The sequence below is a fragment of the Lissotriton vulgaris genome, chromosome 11 (assembly GCF_964263255.1).
Source record: "Lissotriton vulgaris chromosome 11, aLisVul1.2, whole genome shotgun sequence".
In the NCBI taxonomy this organism is placed as follows: Eukaryota; Metazoa; Chordata; class Amphibia; order Caudata; family Salamandridae; genus Lissotriton; species Lissotriton vulgaris.
In genome coordinates this window covers 199,814,702-199,841,276 of record NC_141699.1, presented here as the reverse complement: position 1 = coordinate 199,841,276, position 26,575 = coordinate 199,814,702, and the positions used below count along the sequence as shown (strand labels likewise).

General features: G+C 45.0%; 1 protein-coding gene across 1 annotated transcript in view; it reads right to left on the bottom strand.

Moving 5' to 3' along the window:
- The window catches only part of MYO1H (myosin IH), a 655,926-nt gene extending 629,792 nt beyond the window's left edge, over positions 1–26,134 (bottom strand). The window contains exons 1-4 of the mRNA XM_086943103.1: positions 25,994–26,134; positions 23,979–24,094; positions 16,761–16,959; positions 8,936–9,016 (exon numbers count right to left, since the gene is read on the bottom strand). Coding sequence (XP_086799229.1) covers positions 8,936–9,016; positions 16,761–16,959; positions 23,979–24,094; positions 25,994–26,131 — 534 coding nt within the window. The 5' untranslated portion in view covers positions 26,132–26,134. The remainder of the gene's footprint in view (positions 1–8,935; positions 9,017–16,760; positions 16,960–23,978; positions 24,095–25,993) is intronic.
- Positions 26,135–26,575: the final 441 nt, after the last annotated feature.

Here is a 26,575-nt window from a genome sequence, read left to right as displayed (position 1 = left end):
GGCCAACCAGGGAGCGGACTTGTTTTTGTGTCTTTGGGATGGGGGTGTCTAGGATGGTCTGGATTCGGTCGGGTGTGAGTTTCCTCCCTTCTTTGGACAAGAGATGGCCTAGGTATGTCACTTGTGGCTGGCAGAACTGCAATTTCTTTTTGGAAACTTTATGGCCATTTTCCGCAAGAAAGTGTAGGAGTTGGACAGTGGCTGTGATTGCAAGTGGGGTGGTGTCGGCCGCCAAAAGGATATCATCGACATATTGAATCAACACCACTCCATCTGGTAGCTGGAAAGCATCCAGCTGTCTTTTGAGGGCCTGGCTGTAAATGCTGGGGCTTTCAGTGTACCCCTGGGGAGCTCTACAAAATCGGTACGAGCGGGATTTTAAAGTGAAGCCGAAGAGATAACGGCTGTCTGGATGGATGGGGATAGAGAAAAACGCATTCTTAAGGTCGATAACAGTGAAGGTGGTGGCAGTGGACGGGATGAGGGTCAGAATGGTGGTGATATCGGAGACTACGGGGTATTGGGGTACAACCACTTTGTTAATTTCTCGCAGGTCGATAATGAAGCGGTATGCTTTCTTATCTCCTTCGCCTTGCTTCTTAACAATAGGTAGGATTGGGCTGTTGCAGACGTTGCTAACCACCTCTTCAACCACTCCTGTATCTACCAGAGACTGAATGATCGCTACCAGTGCCTTCTCGCCCTCGGGCGATATCCGATATTGTGGGAGTTTCGGGAGCATAGCGTCCGGTCTTACAGTTATATGAATGGGGTCAATCATCATTCGTCCCACATCAGAGTCATTTTTGGCCCATAGGTACGGAGGCAGGGTATCGAGCAAGGATAGGTCAGCATCAGTTATGGAGCACATGTGCCGTGCAGGGCAGGATTTGGGTATGTCTGGGTTGTCGTACAGGATGACTCGGATTCCATCTGGGGAACACCTAATGGTAGCTCGAAAATGTTTCAGTAAGTCAATGCCCATAATGGCCTCAGGGGAGTTGGAGGAGAGCAGAAATGTCGTGTCAGTGGTGTTGTTTTCTAGGTCAAAGGTGATAGGCACGGACAGGGGATTAGTGGAGGGCGTTCCATCGAAACCTATCGACGTAATGTGTGAGCCAGACAAGGGTGCCCTTGGAATCAGTCGTTTTGATAACACACTACGTGTCGCCCCAGTGTCTACCAAGAATGGAGACTCTGTACCCAGGACCTTAGCGGTGACATAAGGACCTTGCTGGTCAACACAGAGCTCAACTGGATCCCTCCCTTGCCCCTGGCAGTCCTATGCAAAATCAGGGGCATTCTCACCATCGGATAGTTGATATTGGTTCTGTCGGGCGGTCAAATGTGTTCGATCTCCCTGATCTGTCATTGTTGGTGTCGTTTGTGTGCCCTCGTCCTTGTCCTCTGTTTCTCTGACCACCTGCCACATCCCTGGGGTCCCTATTTCTATTCATCTCTAGCAGAACCGGACACTCGGATTTCCAATGGCCGAATCCTTTGCAGAAGGCGCATTGGTCATTGCTAATGTCTCTACGTCCAGTGTGTGGTGTTGGGGTGTGATCTTTAGGAGGTAGATTTCTGGGGGTGGTCGATTGGTAGTTCCCCCTTTGGTGTTCCCGTCCTACCGCTATACCTTGTATCTGGGCTATCATTACCCTTTCTTTTAAATCTTTCTTCTTTTTCTCGGACGCCCTATCATTCTCATTCTTTTGGTGCTCGTAATACTGAGCCATCTGAAGGATAGCTGCGGGTTTGGAGGCCCCCCAACTACTCTCACTCGTCTGCAGTTTTTGGGAGACCTCTTGTGATAGCCCTTTACATAATTTTGTACAAACAGGTGCTGTCCGGTTGCGGTGGTCATGTCTTGGCCACTGTAGTCGGAGAACACTGTCTCGAATCGGGAGAAATATTCGGACACATCTTCCTGGGGTTTCTGTCGACAGGCCGTGACTATCGACCAATCTACCTTTTTCTCTGGGATCAGTGTCTTTAACTTCTGAACTAATTTGTCTGGGAGTTCTAATATGTCCTTTACTGGTTTCCTTCCAGGCTCTCGCTGTCTATCTAGTTTACTGAGTTGGTCCCAGGTATGTCCAAACAGATCCGTGTGGTCAGCCTTCCGGATTTGCTTCCACACGTCAGCTGGCAGGCATAACCCGAAAAACAAGTCAATGTCCGCTAAAGTCATTATTGTCGAACCCAAGGCTGTGCCTAATTCGGTATAGAATGCTGTTGGGTTCTTTCTTAAATCGGGCAGAGTTTGTTTAAAGGTTAGGATATCTTGTCGGTCCCATGGTTGGTAAACCCAATTGTACACAACCCTCCCTTTTGCATCTGCGTGATTAATATCATCGCTTGTTCCCTGGCCACGTGGCGGGATCCAGTAAGGGGCCGCTTCTCTGATGGGCATCATAGTATTGGCTACTTCTACTGAGGTCGTTTCAGGGACTGTAACCTTGGTTTCTGGTTTTTGCTCTGTGAGGTGGCGGAAGACCTCAAGCGTCTGCATGAAGAGCTCCGTCGCCTCACATTCAGTCCCATCTCCAACATCAATCTTCCTATACAGTGTGGTCAGTTTAGCGGGCCCTTACTTTGATACCTATCTTCATATGCGTTCAGGGTGTGGTAGCTGAATCGCAAAATGAAATGCCGTCTGTGGTTATCGGCATGCGAGTTATACATGTTCATTGTGTACTCTTCGCTCTCCCTTCGTTCCACTAGTGTCTTTGCTATTTTGTCAATCCCATCCCGTTCATCTTTGCTCAACCTATTTGATCTGGCTGGTGGGTGCTCGCTAGCCTCGGGGGCATCTGTTGGTGCTGCTAATGTGGCTGGTGCGGAGGCCGTGAGGGCTGGTGCACTAGCGCTAAGGCCGTTCTCACTCGTACTCAGGGCCTGCAGGTGTTGTTGGCAGGGAGCATATGGAGGGGGCATGTAGATGATTGGGGGACCTAGCAGTAACTCATCGTTCGCCCGCTGTTTGGAGGGCAATTCAGGGTAGAGCGTAGAGGGGGTCCTAACAGGACATTGACCTGTCGACCCTGATTCTTGGTTTTGTGCAGCTTCTTTTCTTTCTTTTCTTTCTTCTTCTAGTTGCTTGGCGGCTAGGTGGGCTGCCTTTCGTAATTCTTTCCCTATTTTTGCTTCTTCTCTTTTCTGTCGTTGTTCCGTTTCTTTGCGCCACATGCCAATACTATCGAGCATAGTGGGCGTGGTCTTATTTTTCTGGAGCGCTATTTCCAATGTTTTTATTTTATTTTCATCAAAGGAACCTATCAGTGGCCACTGACTTTCGGGGTTCTTCTTTGTATATTTATGCCATAGCTTAGTATAAGCTATAGCGACTAGTCCATGCTTAGTGAACATGTCCTTATTAGGGGTTCCCTCCAGTGGAGCTGGATGGTTCATCTCTAATAAGCGGTCCGGGCTGTACAGGCTACCAATCAGTGGGGAGAAGATAGGCATGACGGGTTACAACGGGGACAAAGGTCTGCACTACCTACCTTATCACGGCAGACAAAGACTAGACAGAATATTTCTATTCTACGTTGTTTGTAGGCCGTGAATACCTCAAAAGAACCAATACCGAACAGTCAATGTTCGGTCAATCAAACAATCAGTGGGGAGAATAAGTGGGTACGAAAAGTTTTGCGTTACCCACTCTTTTTCTACCTGCAAAGAGAGACCTTGTTCTTCCCTGTTTGCAGACAGAGAATCTCCAGACAACAATCCACGAACGACAGTTCGGGAAAACAGTGGGGGAGGAAGATAGGCACGACGGATTACAATGGGGACAATAGTCTGCGTTACCTATCCTTCACTGTTTGCAAAGAGAGAGCCTGTTGTTTCTCCGTTTGCAGACGGTGAATCTCCAGAGGGATCAACAAAGCGTAATACTAGTATTATCCAAACCAAACAATCATTTCTCAATTTGTCGTGTTTACACGACCTTACCCGGACCGCATGGACGGTTTCCTGTCTTCCGAATCCAGCGCCCGATCATCCTCTCTTCTTCGTGATGTTCGTGGCACTCCTGATGGTTCCCAGTCAGGACCGTAGATCACTCGAGAGAGGTCTGTTCGGAACTAGTGAAGGTCGGATGATCGGCTGCCAGACGAGGGTCTATCGGACACGAGCTCTACCGATCGTTGCAGTCGTTCACTCTGTCGTCGGGACCTCTCCCACTGGATCCACGTGTCGCTGATGGGCCCCACGCTTTGGGACGCCAATTGTTGAATAAGGGTAGGGCTATGACCTTTTTCAAGATTTGCCCGGCGCTAACCGCCTTTGTACCATTTAAATTACCAAGCAATGAGGCAGGCGCCGGAGACCAGAAGGCAGGAAACAGAAGTTTTATTCCGACGGAGCAGAACACATCAGATCAGACAACAAGGTATCGTCTCGAGGTGCTCTAACAGCCTCTCGGAGGCCTGGCCTCTTATACACTGGTTTATGGCATGTGACCTTTCTTTATTACAATCAGAACATTGTGAAGTAAGGAAAATGTCATCCCCGTAATCCTCGTGTCAATCCCACCCCCATATACCTCCACAATAGAGGTCCTCAACCTGCTGATAAGAGGAGGGGGGTCATCACGCAGCTGTGTATTCCGCCGAGTCTTAGGATGTGTGCGCCTGATCATATCCCGGGGGGTGGGGAGGTCTTGATCAATAGAGGGTCCTTTGAAGAAGAGTGACTTCATACAATAAGGGGCAGTAAATGATACCTCCCGGTTTAAGCGATGGCCTCGGACCTGTGTGGACAGCTGGACACGGGGGAAGGGGTCATCAAAGGAGTGGTATTCATGCCGCGTGGACAATCGAGCGTGGAGGGAAGGTTTATCAACAGAGGGGCATTCATGGGAGGAGAGGAGATGCTGGTCAGGCGCAGGCGTGACTCCCAAGGACAGAGTCATGCAGAAGGGTTATGCTCATGAGAGGGAGGGTGGGGGAGCCAGGGTGCGCGGAGGATGCCTGCCGGGTCAGAGGGGCGCGCTGGCGATCGATCGTGGACAGGGAGACCATGATACCTAAAATGGTTGTCGTGCACGTTGTACATGGGTGACAAGCTGGCGCAGATGATGTTCAGCTCGTAAACTAAAATTCCACACGCTACGCAGGGCACCGCGTCCAAACATGTCCGGCAAGGTCCGATCACCCCTCCTTTGTCCCCTAGCGTTCGACATCTTGGCTGCACAGGGGGCCCCGGTGGACGACGCTCGGCAAAAGAGATCAACAGGGCCATAGCAGCTACACACCGGTCAGGGAACACCACCACACAGAGATCCCGAGCAGGGCCGAGCAGCCGGGCCGGAATCCACAAAATGGCCGCCCGTTACTATCAATAGGCCAACGCCCAAGGAGTGAGGCCTACCCTCTTCTCAAGTCCAGTGGCGAGAAACACAGCCGGAGGGCAAACTCGCGGGGCAGAGGCCGCCGGGGCCGGCAATCATGGGGGAATATCTGTCCTGGGGGCACAACACCACTCCTCCACAACCAGTGTCGGACCGTAGCGGCCTCACGGGGCGAGCACCCTCAAGCCTCGGACCTGCGTAGCAACTCAATGCCGGCTCCGCCTCTGTTTCACTCCTCCGTGCAGCTCCGCTCACATCAACCACCTTCGGTCAGCTCCGCTCCGCTCGCGAAGTCCCCTTCGACTCCTACGCCGACACCACGGCACAGGTACTTCAGCGGGCCATTCACAGGCGGCAGGGCACACCGTCAGGATCCCAGGCCCGGAGGTCTCGCGGCTCCCGGCTCACACACAGGCCGCCCAGCGGACTCCGCTCCAAGCTGTTTCGGTCTGAATCGCACCTCCGGAGGGGCAATCAAGGCTCAACGATCGCTCCGCACCGCCACCGGGGTCTCCAGGCTCAATCACCGCATGATCTGGGGGGGAATCAGCGGTTACGAGCGGTGCAGGGTTTCAGGGGCCCGGGAGCACTCGGCAAGTGCGACCTCTCAGCCCGCCATCTTGGCCACGCCCCATTGGTATTTATTTAGAATTAATTGTTAAGTATGTTTTTATGGGTATTTAATAAAATTTTAACTGCCAATTCATTTAATTTAATTGATTAATTGCTAATTATGTTAATTTTACTAATTTATTTTCTGTAGTGGATTGTGGGTTTATAGGGGAATAGGGTGGGAATTAATTTATTTATAATTAATTAAATAATTAAATTTATTTAATTTGAAGTAATTGTTAATTAATTTTTAATGTTTAAATAATTAATTGTTCAATTGTAATTAATTTGTATTAATAGGTAAATAATTGTAATAATTAATGTTAATTAGTAATTTTAATAGATTAATTATTATAATATATTGAATTGGTAATTACCTTTGATTAATTTTTTATATATATATATATATATATATATCCTGGTATCGTATGAAAATACAGGGCGGCGCCCCCCCGCATTGAAAAGGACACTCACCTGAGTCGAGAAGACATGCGGGGAGGGAGGACGCAGTCGTGTGCTGCGTTAGGAGTCTGTGACAGGAGTGACTTTTGTTTGGGATCCATGTAATGCGGGATATCACTGCATACCTCTGCCGGTATGACTGGGAAGCCACTGGGCTAGTAGAAGTTGGATCCTCACTGTACGATCCACTCTCGGTGGTATGCGAGAAATCCCGGCATGGAGTAGCGCCCGACAAAACTGAGGAGGATGGGCTAACATCAACAGACCAATCAGTGTGGATCACCCATGTTACTTAAACAAGCCCTCAGCAGTAACAACTTGTACGTGATGGAACTGGGCACTGAAGAAAGCCGACAGGCTGAAACGCGTCTGCCAAGCGTTTCCACTGAACACTCTGTGTGCGCTTAAATTTTGAATAAAAGCCTGCTGCCAGAGCTCCGAGCATGTGTCGGCCCGTTTTTCTTGCAAGAATGGGATTGGTACTGATATATATATATATATATTTTTTTTTAAATAATATATGAAGTATTTACGTTCCCTACTGTTGCAATCACTGGAGTGGGAATAGTAATTTTTACCCCTACGCTATCCAACGCTTTCCCTACTGTTGCACTCACTGGAGTGGGAATAGTAATTTGTACCCCTACGTTATCCAATGCTTTCCCTACTGTTGCACCCACTGGAGTGGGAATAGTAATTTTTACCTCTACGCTATCCAACGCTTTCCCTACTGTTGCACTCACTGGAGTTGGAATAGTAATTTTTACCCCTACGCTATCCAACGCTTTCCCTACTGTTGCACCCACTGGAGTGGGAATAGTAATTTTTACCCCTTCGCTATCCAACGCTTTCCCTACTGTTGCACCTACTGGAGTGGGAATAGTAATTTTTACACTTCCGCTATTGTACGGTAATAATATTAGATATTATTTAATTATATTATGTTACTATATATATATGTTTTAACAAATATGATTTATTTATTTTTTTATAACTTTCATTAATTATTTAAATATTATAAGTTAATTTAAGTATTTTTAAGTATATTTTAGTAATTAATTTTTAATATTAATTTAATCGTCCTGCTTTCTACTAACAGTAGTATACCGTCCCCCCAGATCTACCCCAGACTTTAATGAGGGCTTTCTGGAACTCTTGTCTTTTCTGCTCCCCCTCTTCCGGTCACCTGTGGGGTCCCTCAAGGTTCTTCCCTTTCCCCACTTCTCTTCAATCTTTACATCCGCCCCCTCATTTCCTCTCTTCTCGAGCTGGGGGTCTCTGTGTACAACTACGCAGATGACCTCCAGCTCGTCTTTGATCTTTCATCCCCAGCTGACTCTCTCCCTAAGTTTTGTTCCACTCTTGTTTTCATTTCCCAGTGGATGAGCTTCAATCACTTGAAGCTCAATCCCGATAAGACAGAGCTCGTCCTCACTGGTGGTTCGTCTAATCCCTGGTCCTCAGCTCATTGGCCCCTTTCTTTTGGCCCTCCCCCCTCCCCTGTTTCCTCTGTCCGGACTTTGGGCATCAAGATCAGCAATGATCTGTCCATGCATGCCCAAATCAGTTCCGTCGTGTCTTCTTGTTTTTCTTCCCTCCGTTTAATCCGTAAGATCTCCCGGTTCTTTTCTGTGGATGCTCTTAAAACCATCATCACAGCCCTCATTACATCCCGCCTGGATTATGGAAATGGCTTGTACGTAGATATTCCTGCCTACGAAACTCGCCGTCTCCAGGCCATCCAAAACCAGGCGGCCCGCCTTATCCTTCGTCTCCCTAAATTCTCCCACATCACCCCTGCCCTCAAAACCCTCCATTGGCTCCCGGTTCATTTCAGGTCTCATTTCAAACTAGCTTGCTTGGCCTTTCGGGCGCACGCTCGCTCTGCCCCGCTTTTCATCAACTCACTTATCTCTTCTCACGCCCCCAGCCGTACCCTCCGCTCTTCTTCATTTTCTCTCCTTCACGTCCCCCGTTTCCGCAAATCCCGCACCGGGGGCACCCGATTCTCTGTGCTGGCCCCCCAGATTTGGAACAATCTCCCTCTCTCCATTCGCTCTATCCCTATTTGTTCTCACTTTCGTAAAGCTCTTAAAACTTTTCTTTTCCTTCAGGCTTTCCCCGGCTAATCTCCTTGGGTTTCCTCTGTAGATTCTGATGTGCTCCTCAGCGCCAGGAATCCGCTTGGCCGCAGTGCGCTTTAGAAATTTCTTTTTCATTTCATTTCATTTCATATCTTGTCTGATTTATGATCCAGATATAAACACCTCCTAGTAGTGGGGGACTTTAACTATCATTGGGACAGGCCGCTGTCAGAGAGAAAGCCATCAAGCCGCATATACACTCAATCAAAAGCTCTTACCTAACCCTGCACAATTCAAGCTTATCCTCATTTCAAAGGCAGATGTTACTTTGAGTGCCAGAAGGATAAAGGTTGTTTTCTTTACACATCACTTACATTCTTGATTGCTTTGTTAACAGTCTCCATCATCATGACTGGCTTACCTTGTAATCAAACTGAATGTCCATATATTTTCCAAATCTGCTGGAGTTGTCATTATGCACAGTTTTTGCATTGCCAAAAGCCTATTAGGAAAAAAGTGGTTATATCCTATTAATATCCATTCAAAAATTCCCTACATCTTCCACGAGTTTTTACGAAGTCTAAAAATACGCCTATAGCCTATTCCACCCTATTCTAGAGACCAGGCACACTGAGATAAACTCCATTTTTGATTCTGCAAAATAGTATGAAAACATGTTCAATTATAAGTATTTACATGTCAACATGTGAAGCATGTGTTCTGTTTTGACAAATCAAACCAACCACTGTAAAGATGTTTCAAAAAATGCATTGCCAAATGTCTCTCTGATTCATATTAAGACAGGTGACTAGTGTTATACATTCATACAAGGAGTACAATATGTATTTTGCTGCTCAATAAAGGTTTGCAAACTTTCAATGAAGATGTCAGAAATAATGAAACACATACTATCATGTAGGCAAACTCACTAAAGAAAGCTTGAGAAACCACTAAACTCTTAAAGTGATTATGAATTCCAGGGCATAAAACGTGCAATCTGGCATCTGGTGAATGCTAGAGTGACAGTGGCATCTTGCATGATATGGTCATGTAATGATAGGATGCCAGTTTCATATTCCTAATCACTGTGCTTGTTAGAGATCGGATTTTGATTTTGAATTACAGTGTCTGCCTCTCTATTCACTAATTTGAAACTTCCTTCTCCACCACCAGCTGTAAGTCAAAAGACCTACAAAAAAATCTATTTCATATCAAACATCGCAACATGCATCCGCTCCTTAAAGAGTTGGATGAAATAAACTGTGGTTGGTGAAAAAGTCAGTCATAATTTTCATGAGAATGGTCTTTAGTATTCATTTCTCTGATCCTCTCTTCTTTTGGTTATTGATGGCATCATCACATGCAGCAATATCAACTCCATGTGTAATGTTGTCATAATGATAACTCCATCAACAGCCCCTGTTGTAATGCCACCCCTAGCAACAGTCACCCTGCTGTGGATGCAAAAATGTTCTTCAAGCCCACTTTTCTCTAGGTTCTGCCCCCCCCCCTTAAAAGATGGGGGTGACACAAAAGATGGCTCACCACTATCCTTCATCTAGAAATATAATACACGCTCAAGGATCGAAGGTGAAGCTCCTCTGGACTGGAGGAGAGCTATTTGAACTAAGACCAGGAAGAGAGAATCAGAGCACTGACTATTACTATTACTGACATAGCACTTGAGATTGCACATTTTGTATCTGTTTCCATAGAGTAGAAACATAAACGTCAACAACTGGAAGATTCACTGAACACAGCCAATCATTTTTTGGACAGCCAATAGAAGTTGTGGCGGATGAGTGATGCTCATCCCATGAGTTTCCCCTGGGCCTCAGGCTTCAGGTCCAAAATGTCGGCCACATCTACATGCACCCTAGACATGCCACATTTGCAATGAGGTTTCAAGATATCAGCAGTTTCCGTTCAGCCGCTTCGCTCCGTAAGTTGAATGTGAATTTGCATTCATCCTGGTCATAGTCTGTGCACAGGGAGTGATAGCGGTTGAACTTCTGGCTAGGAAGACCTTTTGAGAGTTGTACTGAGAATCCCAGAAGATCGTGGAAGAAGTTCAGAAAGACATAGGACTGTCTCTCAATCTCTCACGTGGTACTGGTAACCAAGGCTCAATGAATAAGCCTGGACTAAAGTGGTCTAACAGCAGGTTTCCAATCTCAAGTTTGGGTTTTAGGGATGCAGTAAGTATAGAGTCAGATCTAGCTATAATGAAATGTCAAACTGTCTTAAGCAGTGTCTATCTTCCCAAAGCAGAAGCACTGGCGTCCAGAGAAGAGGAAGCTCTGGGACCCGAATGTGCTCCTCAAGGGTCTAGGCTAGAGACTAAGGGCCTCATTTATGAAAAGTGACGAATCACTACGAGAAAACAGCGATGCATCACTTTTCGTTGTGCCCTCATTGCGAGACCAATGATGCGTCATATTTACAGTATGATGCATCATGTCGCAAGGAGTTCCAGATCTGTCAGTATTTCTGACGTATATGCAGGTGCAAAAATGATGCATTGCTGGAGTGTGTCACAAAAGTGACGCAACTCCAGCAATGGGTAATTACACATGGGCAAGTTCCATGTGAAATGTGCCTGCATCAGTTTTATGTCTGCCAAGAGGCAGGCGTAAGATTTTGATGCATTTGCATCCTAGAAGTGGCGCAGAGAAACCCTACAGATTTAACTGTGTCACTTCTATGACCCTTTCTTGCATCGGAACGTCCCCCTGCATACATTATAACTGGCGCAGGTATAATGTGGCGCAGAGGTTTACAAAGTGACGCATCTAGGTAGATACGTCACTTTGTAAATATGGTGCAACAAGGCTCATTTATTAAGCCCTGATGCGTCAGAAACAGTGACACACCGGCGGCGCAAAAGTGACGCAAGGGCTCATAAATAAACCCATAACACTGCAGCAGAGATTCTGGTACGGACTACTTTCCAGATCTAGTGCAGATGTGAAGGAAATGCAGTAACGTACTCTGTGGATGCATGCTGCTACATTGTTGGAGGTCACTTCCACCAAGAGGTTTCCTGGCAGTCAACTGGAGAGAAGGACTCAGTCAGGACTGCTGACTCGGAGAACGTTGACTAATGTGCTCCAGAATGTAGGGAGGGTCAATGCACTGAGATAGCAAAACGTCATGATCTTGCTCTTTGACGTCGAGCCTTCTTTCTTTTAACAACCTCATTCACTGAGCAGGATCTAGGATTGGCCAAGGTCGATAAACAAGGAGCTAGCAGTCAGGAGGACTGGCTAGAGACTGATGCCGGGAAGTGTTTAAAAGTAGGTAGAGCGAAGGATCTTCCTGTTTGGCGAGCGCTACTTTGTTATGCTCGTGTGCTGACTACCTGATATTTTAAAAACTCCGGTTTTTGTCTTTAATTTAATATTGCATTTAGGAGCGTTTTACCTTGTTTTTAAATTCCCTGTGCTCACACTTGCATTCTAAATTGGTCCCCTCACCGCTACTTTGGCGGCCCGGTCCCTCGCGCTGACGATTTTCGGAGCGCATATTGGGTAGGCGCAGGAAACGCAGGACACTCCCGCGCTCTAGCAGTCAGGAGGACTGGCTAGAGCTCTACTTAAACCGAGCGCGATGACGCGCAGCGTGTGCGCGCAGCGTGATCGCCGCAGCCACGCCGGAGTCACGCCAGAGTCCAGCCCGTCTGCGCCCGTCCGCGCTGAGGACGGGCTGGATGGCTGGACTGCTGGTCAGGATAAGGTAGGCGCCTATGTATTGAAATATTCCTTACAGGATGTACTGCGGCTTAAGCCCATACCTGCCCCATGCTTTCATCGGTACAGACCTGAAGACTTCTCTACACGTCCTGGCTGAGCTTGCTTTCAGAGAGATGCGGATGACCCTAAGTTCCCTTTCCCTCCTGCTCCTCCGGAGCCCTGCCTTTCCTCGGCACTTAAAAGGCCGAGCGAAACCTGTCTTCTCCTTAATGCTCGCTCGCTCATTAAGAATAACATTGTTTTTAAGGAGCTTGTTTTAGACAAGAAACCATCCTGGGTGTTTATCACGGAGACCTGAGCGAAAGACTCTTCCGGCCCTGATCTTGTCGAAGCGGTCCCTGAGGGCTACTGCTTAACTCGACATGACAGAATAGGCTGTGTTGGTGGTGGCCTGGCTATTCTGTATCAGGACAGATTCCACTGCCATACTATACCTCTCTCTGACCCTAAGGATGTGTTTCAAGTTTTATATTTTTCCCTATCTGACTCCTCCAACCCTGCATTTAATGGGATTTTGGTCTACCGCCCCCCCGGCCCAAGAGCAGGTTTTGGGCTGAAACTAATGCAGGTTCTGGAACCCTACTTCGGCCGACAAAATCTCACTATTCTAGGTGACTTCACTTTTCACCTAGAGTTACTGGAGGCTCATGACACTGTTTCCTTGTTGGAAGTAATGTCAGCCTGTGGACTCACCCAACTGGTGAAAGGTCCAACCCATCGAGCGGGGCACACGCTTGATGGAATCTTTTCTAATGATCAAAGGCTGACAGTTACCAACCCTTTCCATCTCTCCTGGTCGGACCATCTGGCCGTTCCCTTCAATATGACCTATCTGACGCGGGACTCTGCTAGAAGGGCCTCGAGCACTATGGAAGTGCGAATGAACTTTAAAAACATCAGGGAAGATTCTTTCCATCCGTGGACATCTAGTCTGTCCATTACTCGGGAGATGGACGCTTCCACAGCGGTCTCTAAATTTGAAAACACTATCTCGGAGGCCCTAGAGGAGCTGGCTCCAGCTAGGTCTTGTTACTCTGCTAGGAAAAGACCTTCAGCTCCCTGGTTTTCAGAACAACTAAGGCTTCGTAGACAGGAAGTAAGGAGGCAGGAACGCTTATGGCATTCTAGCTGGGTCCCTAAGGATAGAGAAGCTCATAAGGTCCTGCTTAAAAACTACAAATTGGAAGTGATTAAGACCAAGCAAGAATATTTTACGGCTCTCACTTCCTCACTTTCATCTCCTAGAGAACTTTTTAGGATAGTTGACTCCCTTACCTACCTCCAGACCCCTGACCCTGTGGTTGCCTCACAGGAATTGTGCAACAAGATAGCTGCCTTCTTCCAGTCTAAGATCGCGGACATTTACACTGCCCTGGAGGCTCAAAGACCCTTTACCGCCGTGCCCCTGGTGCCTGCTCTTTCTGAGCCTGATGACGTTGAACTATCTCGACCTCAGGATCTGGAATCCTTTCCTCCTCTCTCTTGTCAGGATCTTGAGATCCTGCTCAACAAAACCAAATCTGGCTCTCCGCTAGATGTCTGCCCGCTAAAGATCCTCAAGCAGTGCAGAGAATCCCTCCTTCCCCCACTGGTTGACATCATGAACAGGGTGATGAAGGAAGGCATTTTTCCCCAGCAGTGGAAGAATGCTATAGTAAAACCTCTGCTCAAGAAGCCCTCTCTGGACCCTGGGGTATTAAAAAACTTTCGCCCCATTTCACTGCTCCCGGCTCCCGCGAAGATGCTAGAAGCCCATTTGAACAAACATCTGGCTGCATTCGTGGAGAGCTCGGGCTGCTTGGATCTTTCCCAGCATGGATTCAGGAGGGAACATAGCACCGAGTCAGCCCTCACCATAGTGCTGGACAATATCCGCACCAGGGTTGATGAGGGACAGACCTCCCTCCTGATCCTTCTAGATCTCACAGCTGCCTTCGACACCCTATCCCCCTCGGTGTTAACATCTCGACTGAGGGAGATTGGGGTTCGCGGGTCAGCTCTGGGACTCCTTTCCTCTTTTCTCGACCATAGAGGGCAAAGGGTCATGCTGGGATCGTTTCTATCTCCATCCCTGTCTGTGCAATGTGGGGTCCCTCAAGGGTCAGCGCTTAGTCCTACCCTTTTTAATATCTATGTGACCCCCCTTGCCAGACTTATTAGATCTTTTGGGATGGAGGTAGTTTCCTATGCGGACGACACCCAGATCCTAGTCTCTCTCTCCCAGTCAGTTTCGTCGACTGCCGCCAATTTTAGATCTTGTATGGAGGCAGTCGGCCAGTGGATGATTCACAATTCACTAAAACTGAATGGGGAGAAGACGGAGGTGATGGTATTCGGAGGAAAGGAAAAGATCTGGTCTGCTGAGTGGTGGCCGAACTCGCTGGGTGTATGTCCCGATCCTACCTCCTCAGCAAAAAATCTGGGGGTTATGATCGACCCCACCCTGAGTATGTGCCAACAGGTCAATAGGACTGTATCGACCTGTTGGGGGATTATCCACATCCTAAGGAAAATCAGGCACTATTTGTCACTCCAGGCAAGAAAGCAACTTGTCGTCGCACTTCTGGGCTCTCGGCTGGACTATTGCAATGCGCTGTACGCAGGACTGAATAAGAGTCAGCTACAGCGCTTGCAGGTGGTCCAGAATGCGGCAGCGAGACTTGTTCTTGACCTACCTAAACGTGCCTCTGCCACCGAAGCCCGGAAGCAGCTCCACTGGCTCCCCGTTGGGGACCGTATCCTTTTTAAATCCATGTGCATGGTGTACAAAGCCTTAGCTAAAACTAGCCCGACAGGCATTGGATCGATCCTGTCTCAGTATAACCCCGGCAGGAATCTTCGTTCCACTCATAAACTTCTTCTTTCTGTGCCTCGTGTTAGGAAAACAAGATGGGGAGGCAAGGGCTTTTCTAACCTGGCCCCTAAATGGTGGAATGCTCTCCCTCTGGAAGTAAGGTCCCGCCCCACTCTACAAGCTTTTAGATCTGCTTTAAAGACCCACCTTTTTACACGTGCATATCTTTAGTGGTGCTCTGAAAACTTTTTGATCTGTTTTGGTAGGCGCCTTGACACCTTCGGGTTTAGTTTGCGCGATACAAGTTGCTTAATAAATAAATAAATACAACACACCTTATTTGTCTGAGACTGCAACATATTGCACCCACAGAAGTTCTTAGGTTTTTCTCACTTGTGCAACCAACTGAGACACTAGGAAAGACTGACATGAGGTCCCTCAACTTTAGTCCAGGGTGCAGTTATTCATCAGCATTTTGCCCAGAAAGGTAGACTGGCTTAAACCGGTGGTCCAACAGGATGTTGGGAAATCAGTCCCAAGAGAGCAAATATCACATAATGGTGCAATAGATTCTCTGGAATGTTTGTTTCCCAGAAATATATTTGCCGCTGGACACTTGAAGTCCCTTCCCTGGACATTTATATCAATCTGGTTGAAACAGGTTATCAGGAAGTAGGGGGGAAATGGTTGAGTAGTGGAGCATATACATACTTCTTGCTCGGGGACAATGAGATTGACGTCCAACCATTTCTTCCAAATGAAGCAATACGGCATCTCTTAAGAGATAGGGTCCCAGTATTATTCATGCAATGGAGACCGCTGTTAAATGACCTCGTAGCTATGGTGGCAAACAAAGCAGAGGTAGATAACTGCTCTCCAAGGAGGAAACAAAGAATTATGTGGTTCACCCATTGCAAATGGCAGGTGGCAGCCAAACCTGGCTTAAAACCACAGAGTTGCTGCATAAATTATCTAAGTTGGGGAAAGAAGAGAAAATGGAGCGTGATATAGCAAAACATTTTAGAGAAAAAAGGTATGGAGGCCTCCGTAGGAAATCAATGAGTCTGAAAGAAGCAGGTTCCAACATACACTATGGGGGAGAAAAAAGCGGATGAGGGCCATTGGACAATACATAGCTGCAATGTATTCGCACATGCATCCTGCCAGCAACCCAATGCTTATCAAACAGCAAGCAGAGGAGCTTGCACTCCTGTTGCTCTCTGACCAGCTGAGAGAGAAAGAGCGCCAGGACGCAGAAGAAAACCCATGAAATGAAGAACCGTCTGTGTCGCCGCAGCCAGTGGTATGCACAATACCAAATAATGCTGGCTCCAAAAATCAAGAAATCAGCAGTCCTACAATCCCTTTGTACTTACATAACAATTTGCGTGGTCACATATAACTCTGTCTAAAGTGTCTGAGGTTTGCAATACACAATCTGCCATTCCATGCACATATTCACTACAAAAGTTCACACGCAATCTTATATTTTTAATTGGATAATTATCTAGGCCTACAAATGATGGACCTTAAAAAACATGAATAAAGAGTACAAATGGTAAATTGTGGACATATTAGATGTAGTTATAAACTTGAAGAAGCCAAAGGCAAAGAACCTGAAGACACTTCACATTAAGTACTGCATTTCAACAATAGAAACTGTTCTTCAGGCATTATAAGGTCTCGTCCTCATCAATTACCTCCAGCACTGGATTGGACAGAAGAAGCCGATCCCTGACCACTTGAAGTTTCTGGGTGGTGGGACACACCATTGCCAGGTACTGGAGGATCTTCTTCGATGTCTCTGTTTTTCCAGCTCCACTCTCCCCGGAGATCAGGAAGAAATGGTTGTTGCGTTCAGTGCACATCACCCGGTAGGCGTTGTCTGCTATGGCATAGCTACAGGTTGGAACGACATACAGAGACAAAATATTACATTTTATATTTCCATCAATTACATAACTAGTCTAAGCCATGCAGAATATGGCATAGGCACATAAAAAACTATGGAATGCACAGCATCATCTCATGTTGCGGTGACCTCAGTGTCTATAGTTGAATCCTGCCCTTCATTGGAAAATAATGATCGATCAAATATTTGTGATTGTAAGAAATTCACTACAAATAAAAAGTGGATTTGTTTTCAAAATCCTTGTCTAATGTAAACTCATCAACATGATTCCACAGGCATTCGGGGATTAGGGAAGTCCTTGAGCTGCTCGATGACGGCATAAGGAGAACTTGGGATCATATATCTCTTATGGGTTACAAAAACAAAGTGTAGCTCTACTTTTTGCCGCTTGGCCTTGGCTGCATGGGTGCAGATGTGGGAAACTATTGAAAGAAAGCAATGGTGTGAGTGTCCCTTGATGCATCCAAACCAGAAAAGTAGGAGGATTGCCTTCCAATAGATTGTCGAGAAGGTTCAAAGGAGCAGGCATTGGGAAACTATTCTTCCGTATTCTCTGTGGGTCGCCTAAATCACTGGGTCTACAAGCTGAGGCTTCATGCTTTAGGTCTGCCCTCTTACTCTGAAATGCTCATTGGTACAAAAAATGTGTGATGGGTGGAAATTCTTATGTCAATACTAGTTAATCACTGATATATCCTGTAGGTAGCACTCTTTTGCATTTAATTGTAGCTTGTGGGTGCTACGCCATTACCTTAATAATCTCCACGTATTATTACTTTTGTGTTGCCATCTGCTTTCGGATAGTTCTTGTCAGTAAATCTGAATATCAATGCACTCTCAACAAACGTGTATATAATTTTGCCCTGTTTTTACATTTTCATCAACATCTTTCAAAGCTGTTACCAAACATGCTTGAAAGATTCAGGCATGTAGGCTATCAGTTGCATGATCCTCTTCTGGTATCCAAATAAGGTGATCCTAATATGTCCGTCCTGCTACTTTCTTTCTCTCATGACTTTTCTCAGTAGAAGTTCTCGTCTGACATGCCAGTTGCTTAATGATAGTTTTTATAAAGGTTAGAGATGTGGTGTTTATTTGAGTTTCTTTCTTCTAAAACCTCCCAAAATCCTCAGATATCACATGGATTTGATCACATGCATTTTAAACACACTTGCCAAATCACAAAAAGGTTATTAGCTAATGTTGGAGTTAAACTAGGGTTACTGTGAATTGGTCAGATATGTGATCTACTACATTCAGCAAAAAACTTTACTGAACTTTGTGGTGTGGCATTTCCTTAGTTAGAGAGATGGAAACGTCTTCTCTGTAATTGTAGTTCTCTATTATAGGTATCTATACTAGTGATGACTAAACTGGGAATTCAAATTGACAAAAAGAAAGAACAGGTGGTGCACTGCTAAGGCTGAAAGTAGTTTATGAGCAAGTTTCAACAAGGTTCTGGGTGCACTCAAGGGTGGTGTTATCCGTCCAAACACCAATGGAACATGAGAAAGGTTGTGTATGCAGAAAACTGCTGATACATCCCCTGGTGAGGCACTCCGGGTGTGCTCAATAATATGATTCACAACGTGTTTGAAGATTTAATTCATTTATTCTTCATTGATTTATCAAGTATTTTTCATTTGATATTGATAGCATATCAAAAACAGCGTAAATTCGTATGGTTGCTAGATGAACTTTTCTTCAATGCATTTCGGGCAAAACTGCCCTTGGTCACGAAGCGCTGTGGAGGAAGGCAAAGGGAGGTAGGTGAGGGGGGGTTCAGGGGATAACAAATCCAGTCTTACTTGTGCTATCAGTGAAAGAGTATCCAAGTGGGTTGGCTAGTGCTCGGTTGTTCAACGTGAAGGTCAGGGAAGTGCTAGGGATTTTTAACGCGTGAAGTTAAAAAACGATGCACTTGGTCGGTTGGCGTATAGCGTGGTCAAATGATAACAGGAACTTACTTCATCGTAGCACGTAGCAAAGACTGCTGTTCTGGCTGCTGTAAAGACGCTGTTGGCAGTGTTTGTAGGTGGGGGCTAATAATGTAGTGCGTTGAGGCGGCGCGGGTTAGTGAAAATAAACGAAGGACTAGGGAACTTAGGTGCGGCCATCTTGGAGTGTGTTGTGGATTACGTGCTGGGATCAAATGTGGGGGTTGTGAGGAGTCAACAACGAGCAAAGTAAACAGTTACATTGTCATAAAGATACAGATAGTACAAATGTTAAAGATAACAGCTGTATTCAATGCGGTCGTTGAGGCCAAAAGGCTTCAAAGTCTGTAATCGGTAAATCCATTCACATTCTCTTTTTAGCAATAGTTTATGATTGTCAATGCCTTCACTTTTTGTTAGGATTTCCAGTACAATAAATTTCAATTGTGCAACATAAGTCCAACATTAGGTTGAAAGTTGAGAAATCCAACATCGCAATGCACTTTGCTGAATCACCCCATACCATTGCACAATTGAAATTTATTGTACTGGAAATCCTAACAAAAAGTGAAGGCATTGACAATCATAAACTATTGCTAAAAAGAGAATGTGAATGGAGTTACCGATTACAGACTTTGAAGCCTTTTGGCCTCAACGACCGCATTGAATACAGCTGTTATCTTTAACATTTGTACTATCTGTATCTTTATGACAATGTAAATGTTTACTTTGCTCGTTGTTGACTCCTCACAACCCCCACATTTGATCCCAGCGCGTAATCCACAACACACTCCAAGATGGCCGCACCTAAGTTCCCTAGTCCTTCGTTTATGTTCACTAACCCGCGCCGCCTCAACGCACGGCATTATTAGCCCCCACCTACAAACACTGCCAACAGCGTCTTTACAGCAGCCAGAACAGCAGTCTTTGCTACGCGCTACGATGAAGTAAGTTCCTGTTATCATTTGACCACGCTATACGCCAACCGACCAAGCGCATCGCTTTTTAACTTCACGCGTTAAAAATCCCTAGCACTTCCCTGACCTTCACGTTGAACAACCGAGCACTAGCCAACCCACTTGGATACTCTTTCACTGATAGCACAAGTAAGACTGGATTTGTTATCCCCTGAACCCCCCTCACCTACCTCCCTTTGCCTTCCTCCACAGCGCTTCGTGACCAAGGGCAGTTTTGCCCGAAATGCATTGAAGAGAAGTTCATCTAGCAACCATACGAATTTACGCTGTTTTTGATATGCTATCAATATCAAATGAAAAATAATTGATAAATCAATGAAGAATAAATGAATTAAATCTTCAAACACGTGAATCATATTATTGAGCACACCCGGAGTGCCTCACCAGGGGATGTATCAGCAGTTTTCTGCATACACAACCTTTCTCATAAACTGGGAATTCCACATCAGTAATTCTACACTCGAAATGACGGACTGTGCAGCATTATAAAACTCTGAGATACAGAATGTCATCACTATTGCAGTGTGTCCCCCTTAGGAATACATAATTGTCATGAAATTTAGTGTTTCCCCACCAAATTCTACATATAAATTCAAATTTCGAACAGTTTTTTACTGACATATAATGCCATGTTTTATCTGATCAATATGTGTCAATTGAAGACCCTGATGGTGCAGCCTTACAGCACACCTAAAAATCACGATTCGGGCACCCTTGTTTCTGTCCAACTCAGGATTTCAGAGATACTGGGCCATATGTATCAAGCTAAATTGACTTTGCAAACGCCGAAATTCACAGAATTTCGGCGTTTGCGAAAGCAATTTGGACTAATGGTATGCATCAAGGGAATCTGCTTGAAAAATAAGGAATCGCAAAATTTGCGATTCCTTATCTTGCGATTGCATTTAAGGAATTGCAAATTTCCCCTTCATTCCTATGGGCCTCCTGGCCCATAGAAATTAATGGGAAATTATTCCTTAATTGCGATTAGCAATTTGCTAATCGCAATTAAGGAATTTTAAGGAAACGCTAAAAAGAAGCGAATTTCTACAGACATACCATTTTGCGATTTCTGAATAGCGATTCCTTAAAAATCGCTATTTAGAAATCGCAAAACGGGATGTTGATACATATGGCCCACTGTCAATAAATGCCTACACCTTCCTACACATTGCCCGTTACCATTTGGATACTACAAATGCATGAACTATCCATGTGACTGGTGTTTGCTTGGACACAGAACCAACTGCACCAAAGTGGCCTAGAAGACAAAGAGCCTTTTTGAGTTTTGTATATATCATTCCTTGGGATTACCTCATCATCTGAGGTAGGAAGAGGCTGTTTTTCTGGAGCTCTAAGATTTACGAAGAAAACAAGTGAATAAATGATCTGGAAAAGATTTTTTCTATGTATGGACAGAGCAGAAAATGTGACTTTGCTTCCTTTTAAGAGTTTCGCATCTTGGAGTATGGATGCTGTGTTCCCAATTGATAGCATCGATCAGTCACTGTTGACTAGAGGATCAAACAGGCTGATTGATAATTTCTTAGGAGTTCCTTTTCTACAGAATCAAGAGATCATCATAAAAAGGTGACTTTGTCATCAATTATGATGAAAATATATTATGGTTGAAGCCATGGTGCTAGATGTGAATGCTTCTTACTGGATTTTCTCAGAACAAAAGTTGCCTGCTAGCTGTTTTAGGAGTATGAGGATTGGAGAATTCCTATGCAGTCTACTAGTTGGGAAAGAGAAATGTTGTTCCCATTTCTAGACACTATAATTAGCATCTTTAGGGCTTGAAGTACAAAGACAATTTCGGTGGCAGAGCCTGCAATTCGCAAAATCACAGGTTTTGGATCTGCAAAATGGCTTTTTGTTATATATGAATCACAAAATAGGTTTAGAAATCAATGCTGAATTCCTATTTGGATGTTGTGTGTTTAGGGCGCCCAGGTTGAATCCACTACTCAAAAACCCTTCGGTAGAATGACCTGTCCTAGCTAATTACAGGCCAATGTATTTGCTACTGGCCTTTTCTAAGATCCTTGAGAAATTGATTCATATCCAGCTTTCTAGCTCTCTCGACGCCAACCAGTTGTTACCTCCCTCACAATGGGCTTTTGCCCCGGTTGCAACACTGAGTCTTTTCGGGTCAAGTTTCTTGGATACCATTAAAATGGCATTAGATAACAGTAATAAATGGCTACGCTGCTTTTAGACCTTTTGGCGGCATTTAATACAGTTTCCCATCCTATCCTGATGCAACGTTTGCAGGACATCAGCATAGGTGGGACCGCCTCGGCCTGGATGCATTCTTTTCTATCTATCACATCTTAGCTGGTGTTGATGCCACCATTTGCATCCGACTCTAAGTCCATTGAGTTCAGAGTTCCCCAGGGCTCTGCCTTGAGTCCGACATTGATCACTTTGGCAACACTGGTGGAATCATTTGGAGGTCAGGTCATCTCTTATGCTGACAACACACACATTATTGTAACTTGGGATGGTAACATCACTAGCGCCCAACGCAGATTTGAAGCTTGTCTGTCATCAGTGTTTCAGTAGATTTGCCACAGCAACCTCGAGTGCAATACAAGCAGGACAGAGGTACTGGTCTTTGGATATCCCACCCCCTTTGTAGGGTGGTGAGATTGTGTCAAGTTTTTTCTCTATTTCCTCCAATGCCCCACTATGATAGTGAAGAATCTCGGAGTGAGATTTGATTGTAATTTTTTCTTCAAAGAGCAAGTGGAGACTACACTTGGAACTTGTTTTGGCCTCCTGCAATTCCTGAGGAAGTTTCTGTTGCTTCTTCCGGCCTCTTGTCAGAAGATGGTAGTCCATACCCTTGTACCCTCTCTGCAGGACTATGCCAATCCATTCTACTGGGGCCTCCCTTTGTATCCACCCAAGGGACTACAGTTGGTGCAGAATACTGCAGCTAGGCTCCTACTTACATCTGAGGAACGTTTCTGTAGTTACATTGGCTGAAAGTTTAAGGGACCGGTCCTTGCCAATAGAGCTTTTTATGGACTAGGTCCTAAATATTTATCTAAGTGTTTTTTTTCACTATCTCCCCTCCAGAACCCTATGTTTGGCTGACTCATTGCTGGTTGTGGTGCCTAAGACAAGGAGGAGGAATTGTGGAGGATCCTCCTTGTCTGTGCTAAACGCTGCTGGCTGGAATGCTCTCCTTCGGCATATGCGTGCTATTAAGGATGCGGGCTCCTTTAAACGAAGCCTGAAAATCTGGCTTTTTAAAGAAGCCTTTTTGTTTGAGTCCCCTCACATATACATTTAGGATCAGAGGTCTACATACCTGCATTGACGGGACACTCCTTGCAGTATCTGTGCGCTTTATTAGCCCTATTTTGATTTTTGTCCCATCCAAAGATTTATTAAGGTATCTCTCAATGTTTTGTGACTAAAGTCCAATCGCAAAGCACTGACATTTTACCAACACCTCAAAAGAGGTGTCAATTCTTTTGCAAATTCCCCTTTGTGACTATTAAAAAATAAAGATTGTTGGGGAGTAGGCAGTGGTCCACAAGACCACTTCCAACTCTCAAATAAACAAAAAATAACCTTTTAATTTTAAATGCGGCCACTTTTTCTTTAACAGAAACCATCTACAGTTAGATAAAACGGTGCACTTATTTAAAATGTGTTCACAGAAATGACTCCAGCAGTCCACCATCCCTGTGATGGCATTCAAATGTAGTGGGCCACAATTTACGACCCTCCTGCTGAATATTGCTGAGGTAGTTTGGATTCCGACTCACTACAATTCATAATTTTGCTTACTTGACCTATTGGCATAAAATCCTTTTCCATTTCCAAAAAGTTAATGTGCCATTTTCGACCCTTTTTGCAAAGGGAAATTTCATACATCAGGCCCTTAATCTGCAGCCACATTTTGTGTATGCAAATTTCCTTGTGAAGATTAACTTGGATGATCACTTATACCGATGCTTTTCAATAAAAATATACATTTGCGGCACACAAATTAGAAAGATTTGCTGTATTGAAGTGTTACATATTAATCAGTTTACTACTATGAGCTGGACATAGGTTCAATTATATACTTACATGTGTGGCGGCAGTTCAAAGTAGTTTACCCCATGATAAAGCTCCATTTGATTTTGTGTGTATAAGCCAAAATCCTTGTATGGATTTACGGACACTAAAAGAGTTCCAATGTAAGTCTAGAGAGAGAAACATAAAAATAAAAATCAATTTTGAATGTTCTTAAGTCAAATACTTCATTCATTTTCTAACGATTGATTTCACAGGACATGGGCTGTGACAGATAAAATTGATTAGTCATTTATTAAACATTGATTAGTGGCAAAGAAACTACACTATATTTATGGAGTTAAACACAAAGGATACTTCTTGCAAGCCAAATATACAACATGAGGAAAAGTGGTGTATTATATGGTGTTGTTGCGTGGCCTCATCATGTAATATACCTACCAACCCTTTTAGGTCTGGTACATTTCATCCTTAAAGCCCTAACTCAACTCTGGGTAGCTGTGGCACTGAGCAGCGAGGCTTACACAGAGGAACATGTTTTAAGCATTTGAACAGCCTAATTAGGTTAATCAGACTGTTTGCAAATGCAAAATGCTTTTTGTGATGTCCATAGCCCTATGCACGATTCAGTTACCAGTTACCGAATCACAATTTGGGTTTTGCGATTCTGTATTTGGAAGCGGTGTGTTGAGGGCGTCCCCTATTAATAGCGAATTGGAATGGCATGTACTAATGTTTTGCGAGCAAAATTCTGTTGCGAAACAATCACAATTTACTGCCAATTGAAAGTTGGTGGTAACCCATTTGCCAATGGGAAGGGGTCCCCATGTGGCCTCGTCCCTTTTGAGAATGGTTGAAAAAATATTTTTTAAGAGCAGACAGTGGTCCAATGAAACTTCAAAGCTTTATTTTGCTTTTGTAAATGCATCCCGTTTTCCTTCAAGGGAAAAGGGCTGCATTTAAAAAAAAATATTTCTCCATTTAAAAGCAATCAGAGACATGGTGGTCAGCAGGCCAACATCCAAATGATGGCAGCAAATTCCAGTGGGTCACAAATTGCGACCTGCCTCATTTATATATAGTAGGTCTGTTTGCTACCCACTATGAATGGCGAAAGAAACTCAAAAGAGTTTTATATATTAGAAATATCGATTTCCTAATTGCAATTCACAAAAAAATCATAATTAGGAATTCCCTAGGTAATCATTGTTCTTATTTTCGTACTTCTAACCTTATAGAAACTTTTTCAAGGACAACTTAGGTAAGTGTCCATGCGGTCGGTTAGAAGTACCTGGGGCAATCAACTCTGGCAGGGTGCTAGTCAGGGGAACCAGCAAGGACCTCAAAAACAGTTAGTCCTCTCCGTCTGTGTGAAATCCTGTCACCCGGTGTCGTGGTCACAGGCCAATCCTTCCTGGGTTGATAACTTGCCTTCTGAGGGTCCCAGCAACTCTCCAACAGCACTCCTGGGCTCAGCGAACTCGGGTACAACTCTGTGCATCAGGTCTCAGTAATTATGAGAGGAGCACAGCAGAACTCCTGTGTGGTTCGCTGCACTCAATCCTAAGTGGGTCACTTTTCCCACACCCAGATGGTTTGCTAGGTACAGAAAACAACTGACCTGAATTTACTGCCCTTAAAATCTGGCTTGAAAAATTGCTTTGTGGGAGTGCTGAATAACCTCCTTCAAAGGACAGAGGGAGGATAAAATCCTTACCATCTAATCGTCTCCCCTTCCTGACACCACCTTTCCCACCCCTGCCCAATATCTCGCATTCCACTACCCCCACACACACATTTACCACTGGACCCACACAATTATTCCTCATTCTGTGGTGTTTAACTTGTAAACATTCTGGTGACCCAGAATCTCAGCACAGATGTACTCCCATCTCTTACTTAGGGCCTAAACACTGATCCCTCCGTTATCTCAAAGCCAATTAATGAAGTCCTGTTTCTTTGTCTTCAGAGCTACTGGGAGGTTTACAGCAAGTCCAGAATCAACATGGTTTGGTTCTAGGAGAAAGGTTAGTATTCCTCAAAGATGTTAAGGAAGAGGACAGACTTACATAGATGAGGTTCTCCTTGAAACGTTTGCGTAGGTTGTCCAGAAAAGATTCATCACTGGTGAAGGAATCCAAGAGGAGAAAGTCCTGAACCCCAACTAGCTCACGGGCCGTCAGTGCCCCCTCCATGTTCAGCGGCATGTGGTTTGCTTGCACCACTTTTTCCTGCAACAGCAAGTGACATTGAGCTTATATGATACCTTTCCCTGTTCAACATTTAACACATATATACCATTCCTAGACATGATTTAAAAATATTGTAGATGGATATTGGCCCATATCACACAAAACTACAGAGTAGAATAGGGCCCAAGGGGAATTATTGTTATAGACCTACATGCACCTTGTCCCCCAACTATACATATTCAATACACGGAAGGTGTTATAGGTCTTACATGCAGTCCAGACACATTAGGGGAATCTCAGAAGTATTCCACAACCAAGGCTGGAGTAACAGGATAGATAGAGGGATACAAAAGATGTGAAAAGTACCCATCAGCCCACTCAGTAGTGGAGGCTCGTCATTTGGGATTTTCAAATGTAGAAAGTTGGTGTCCAACCAGCACTACCTTCAGTGAATACTGA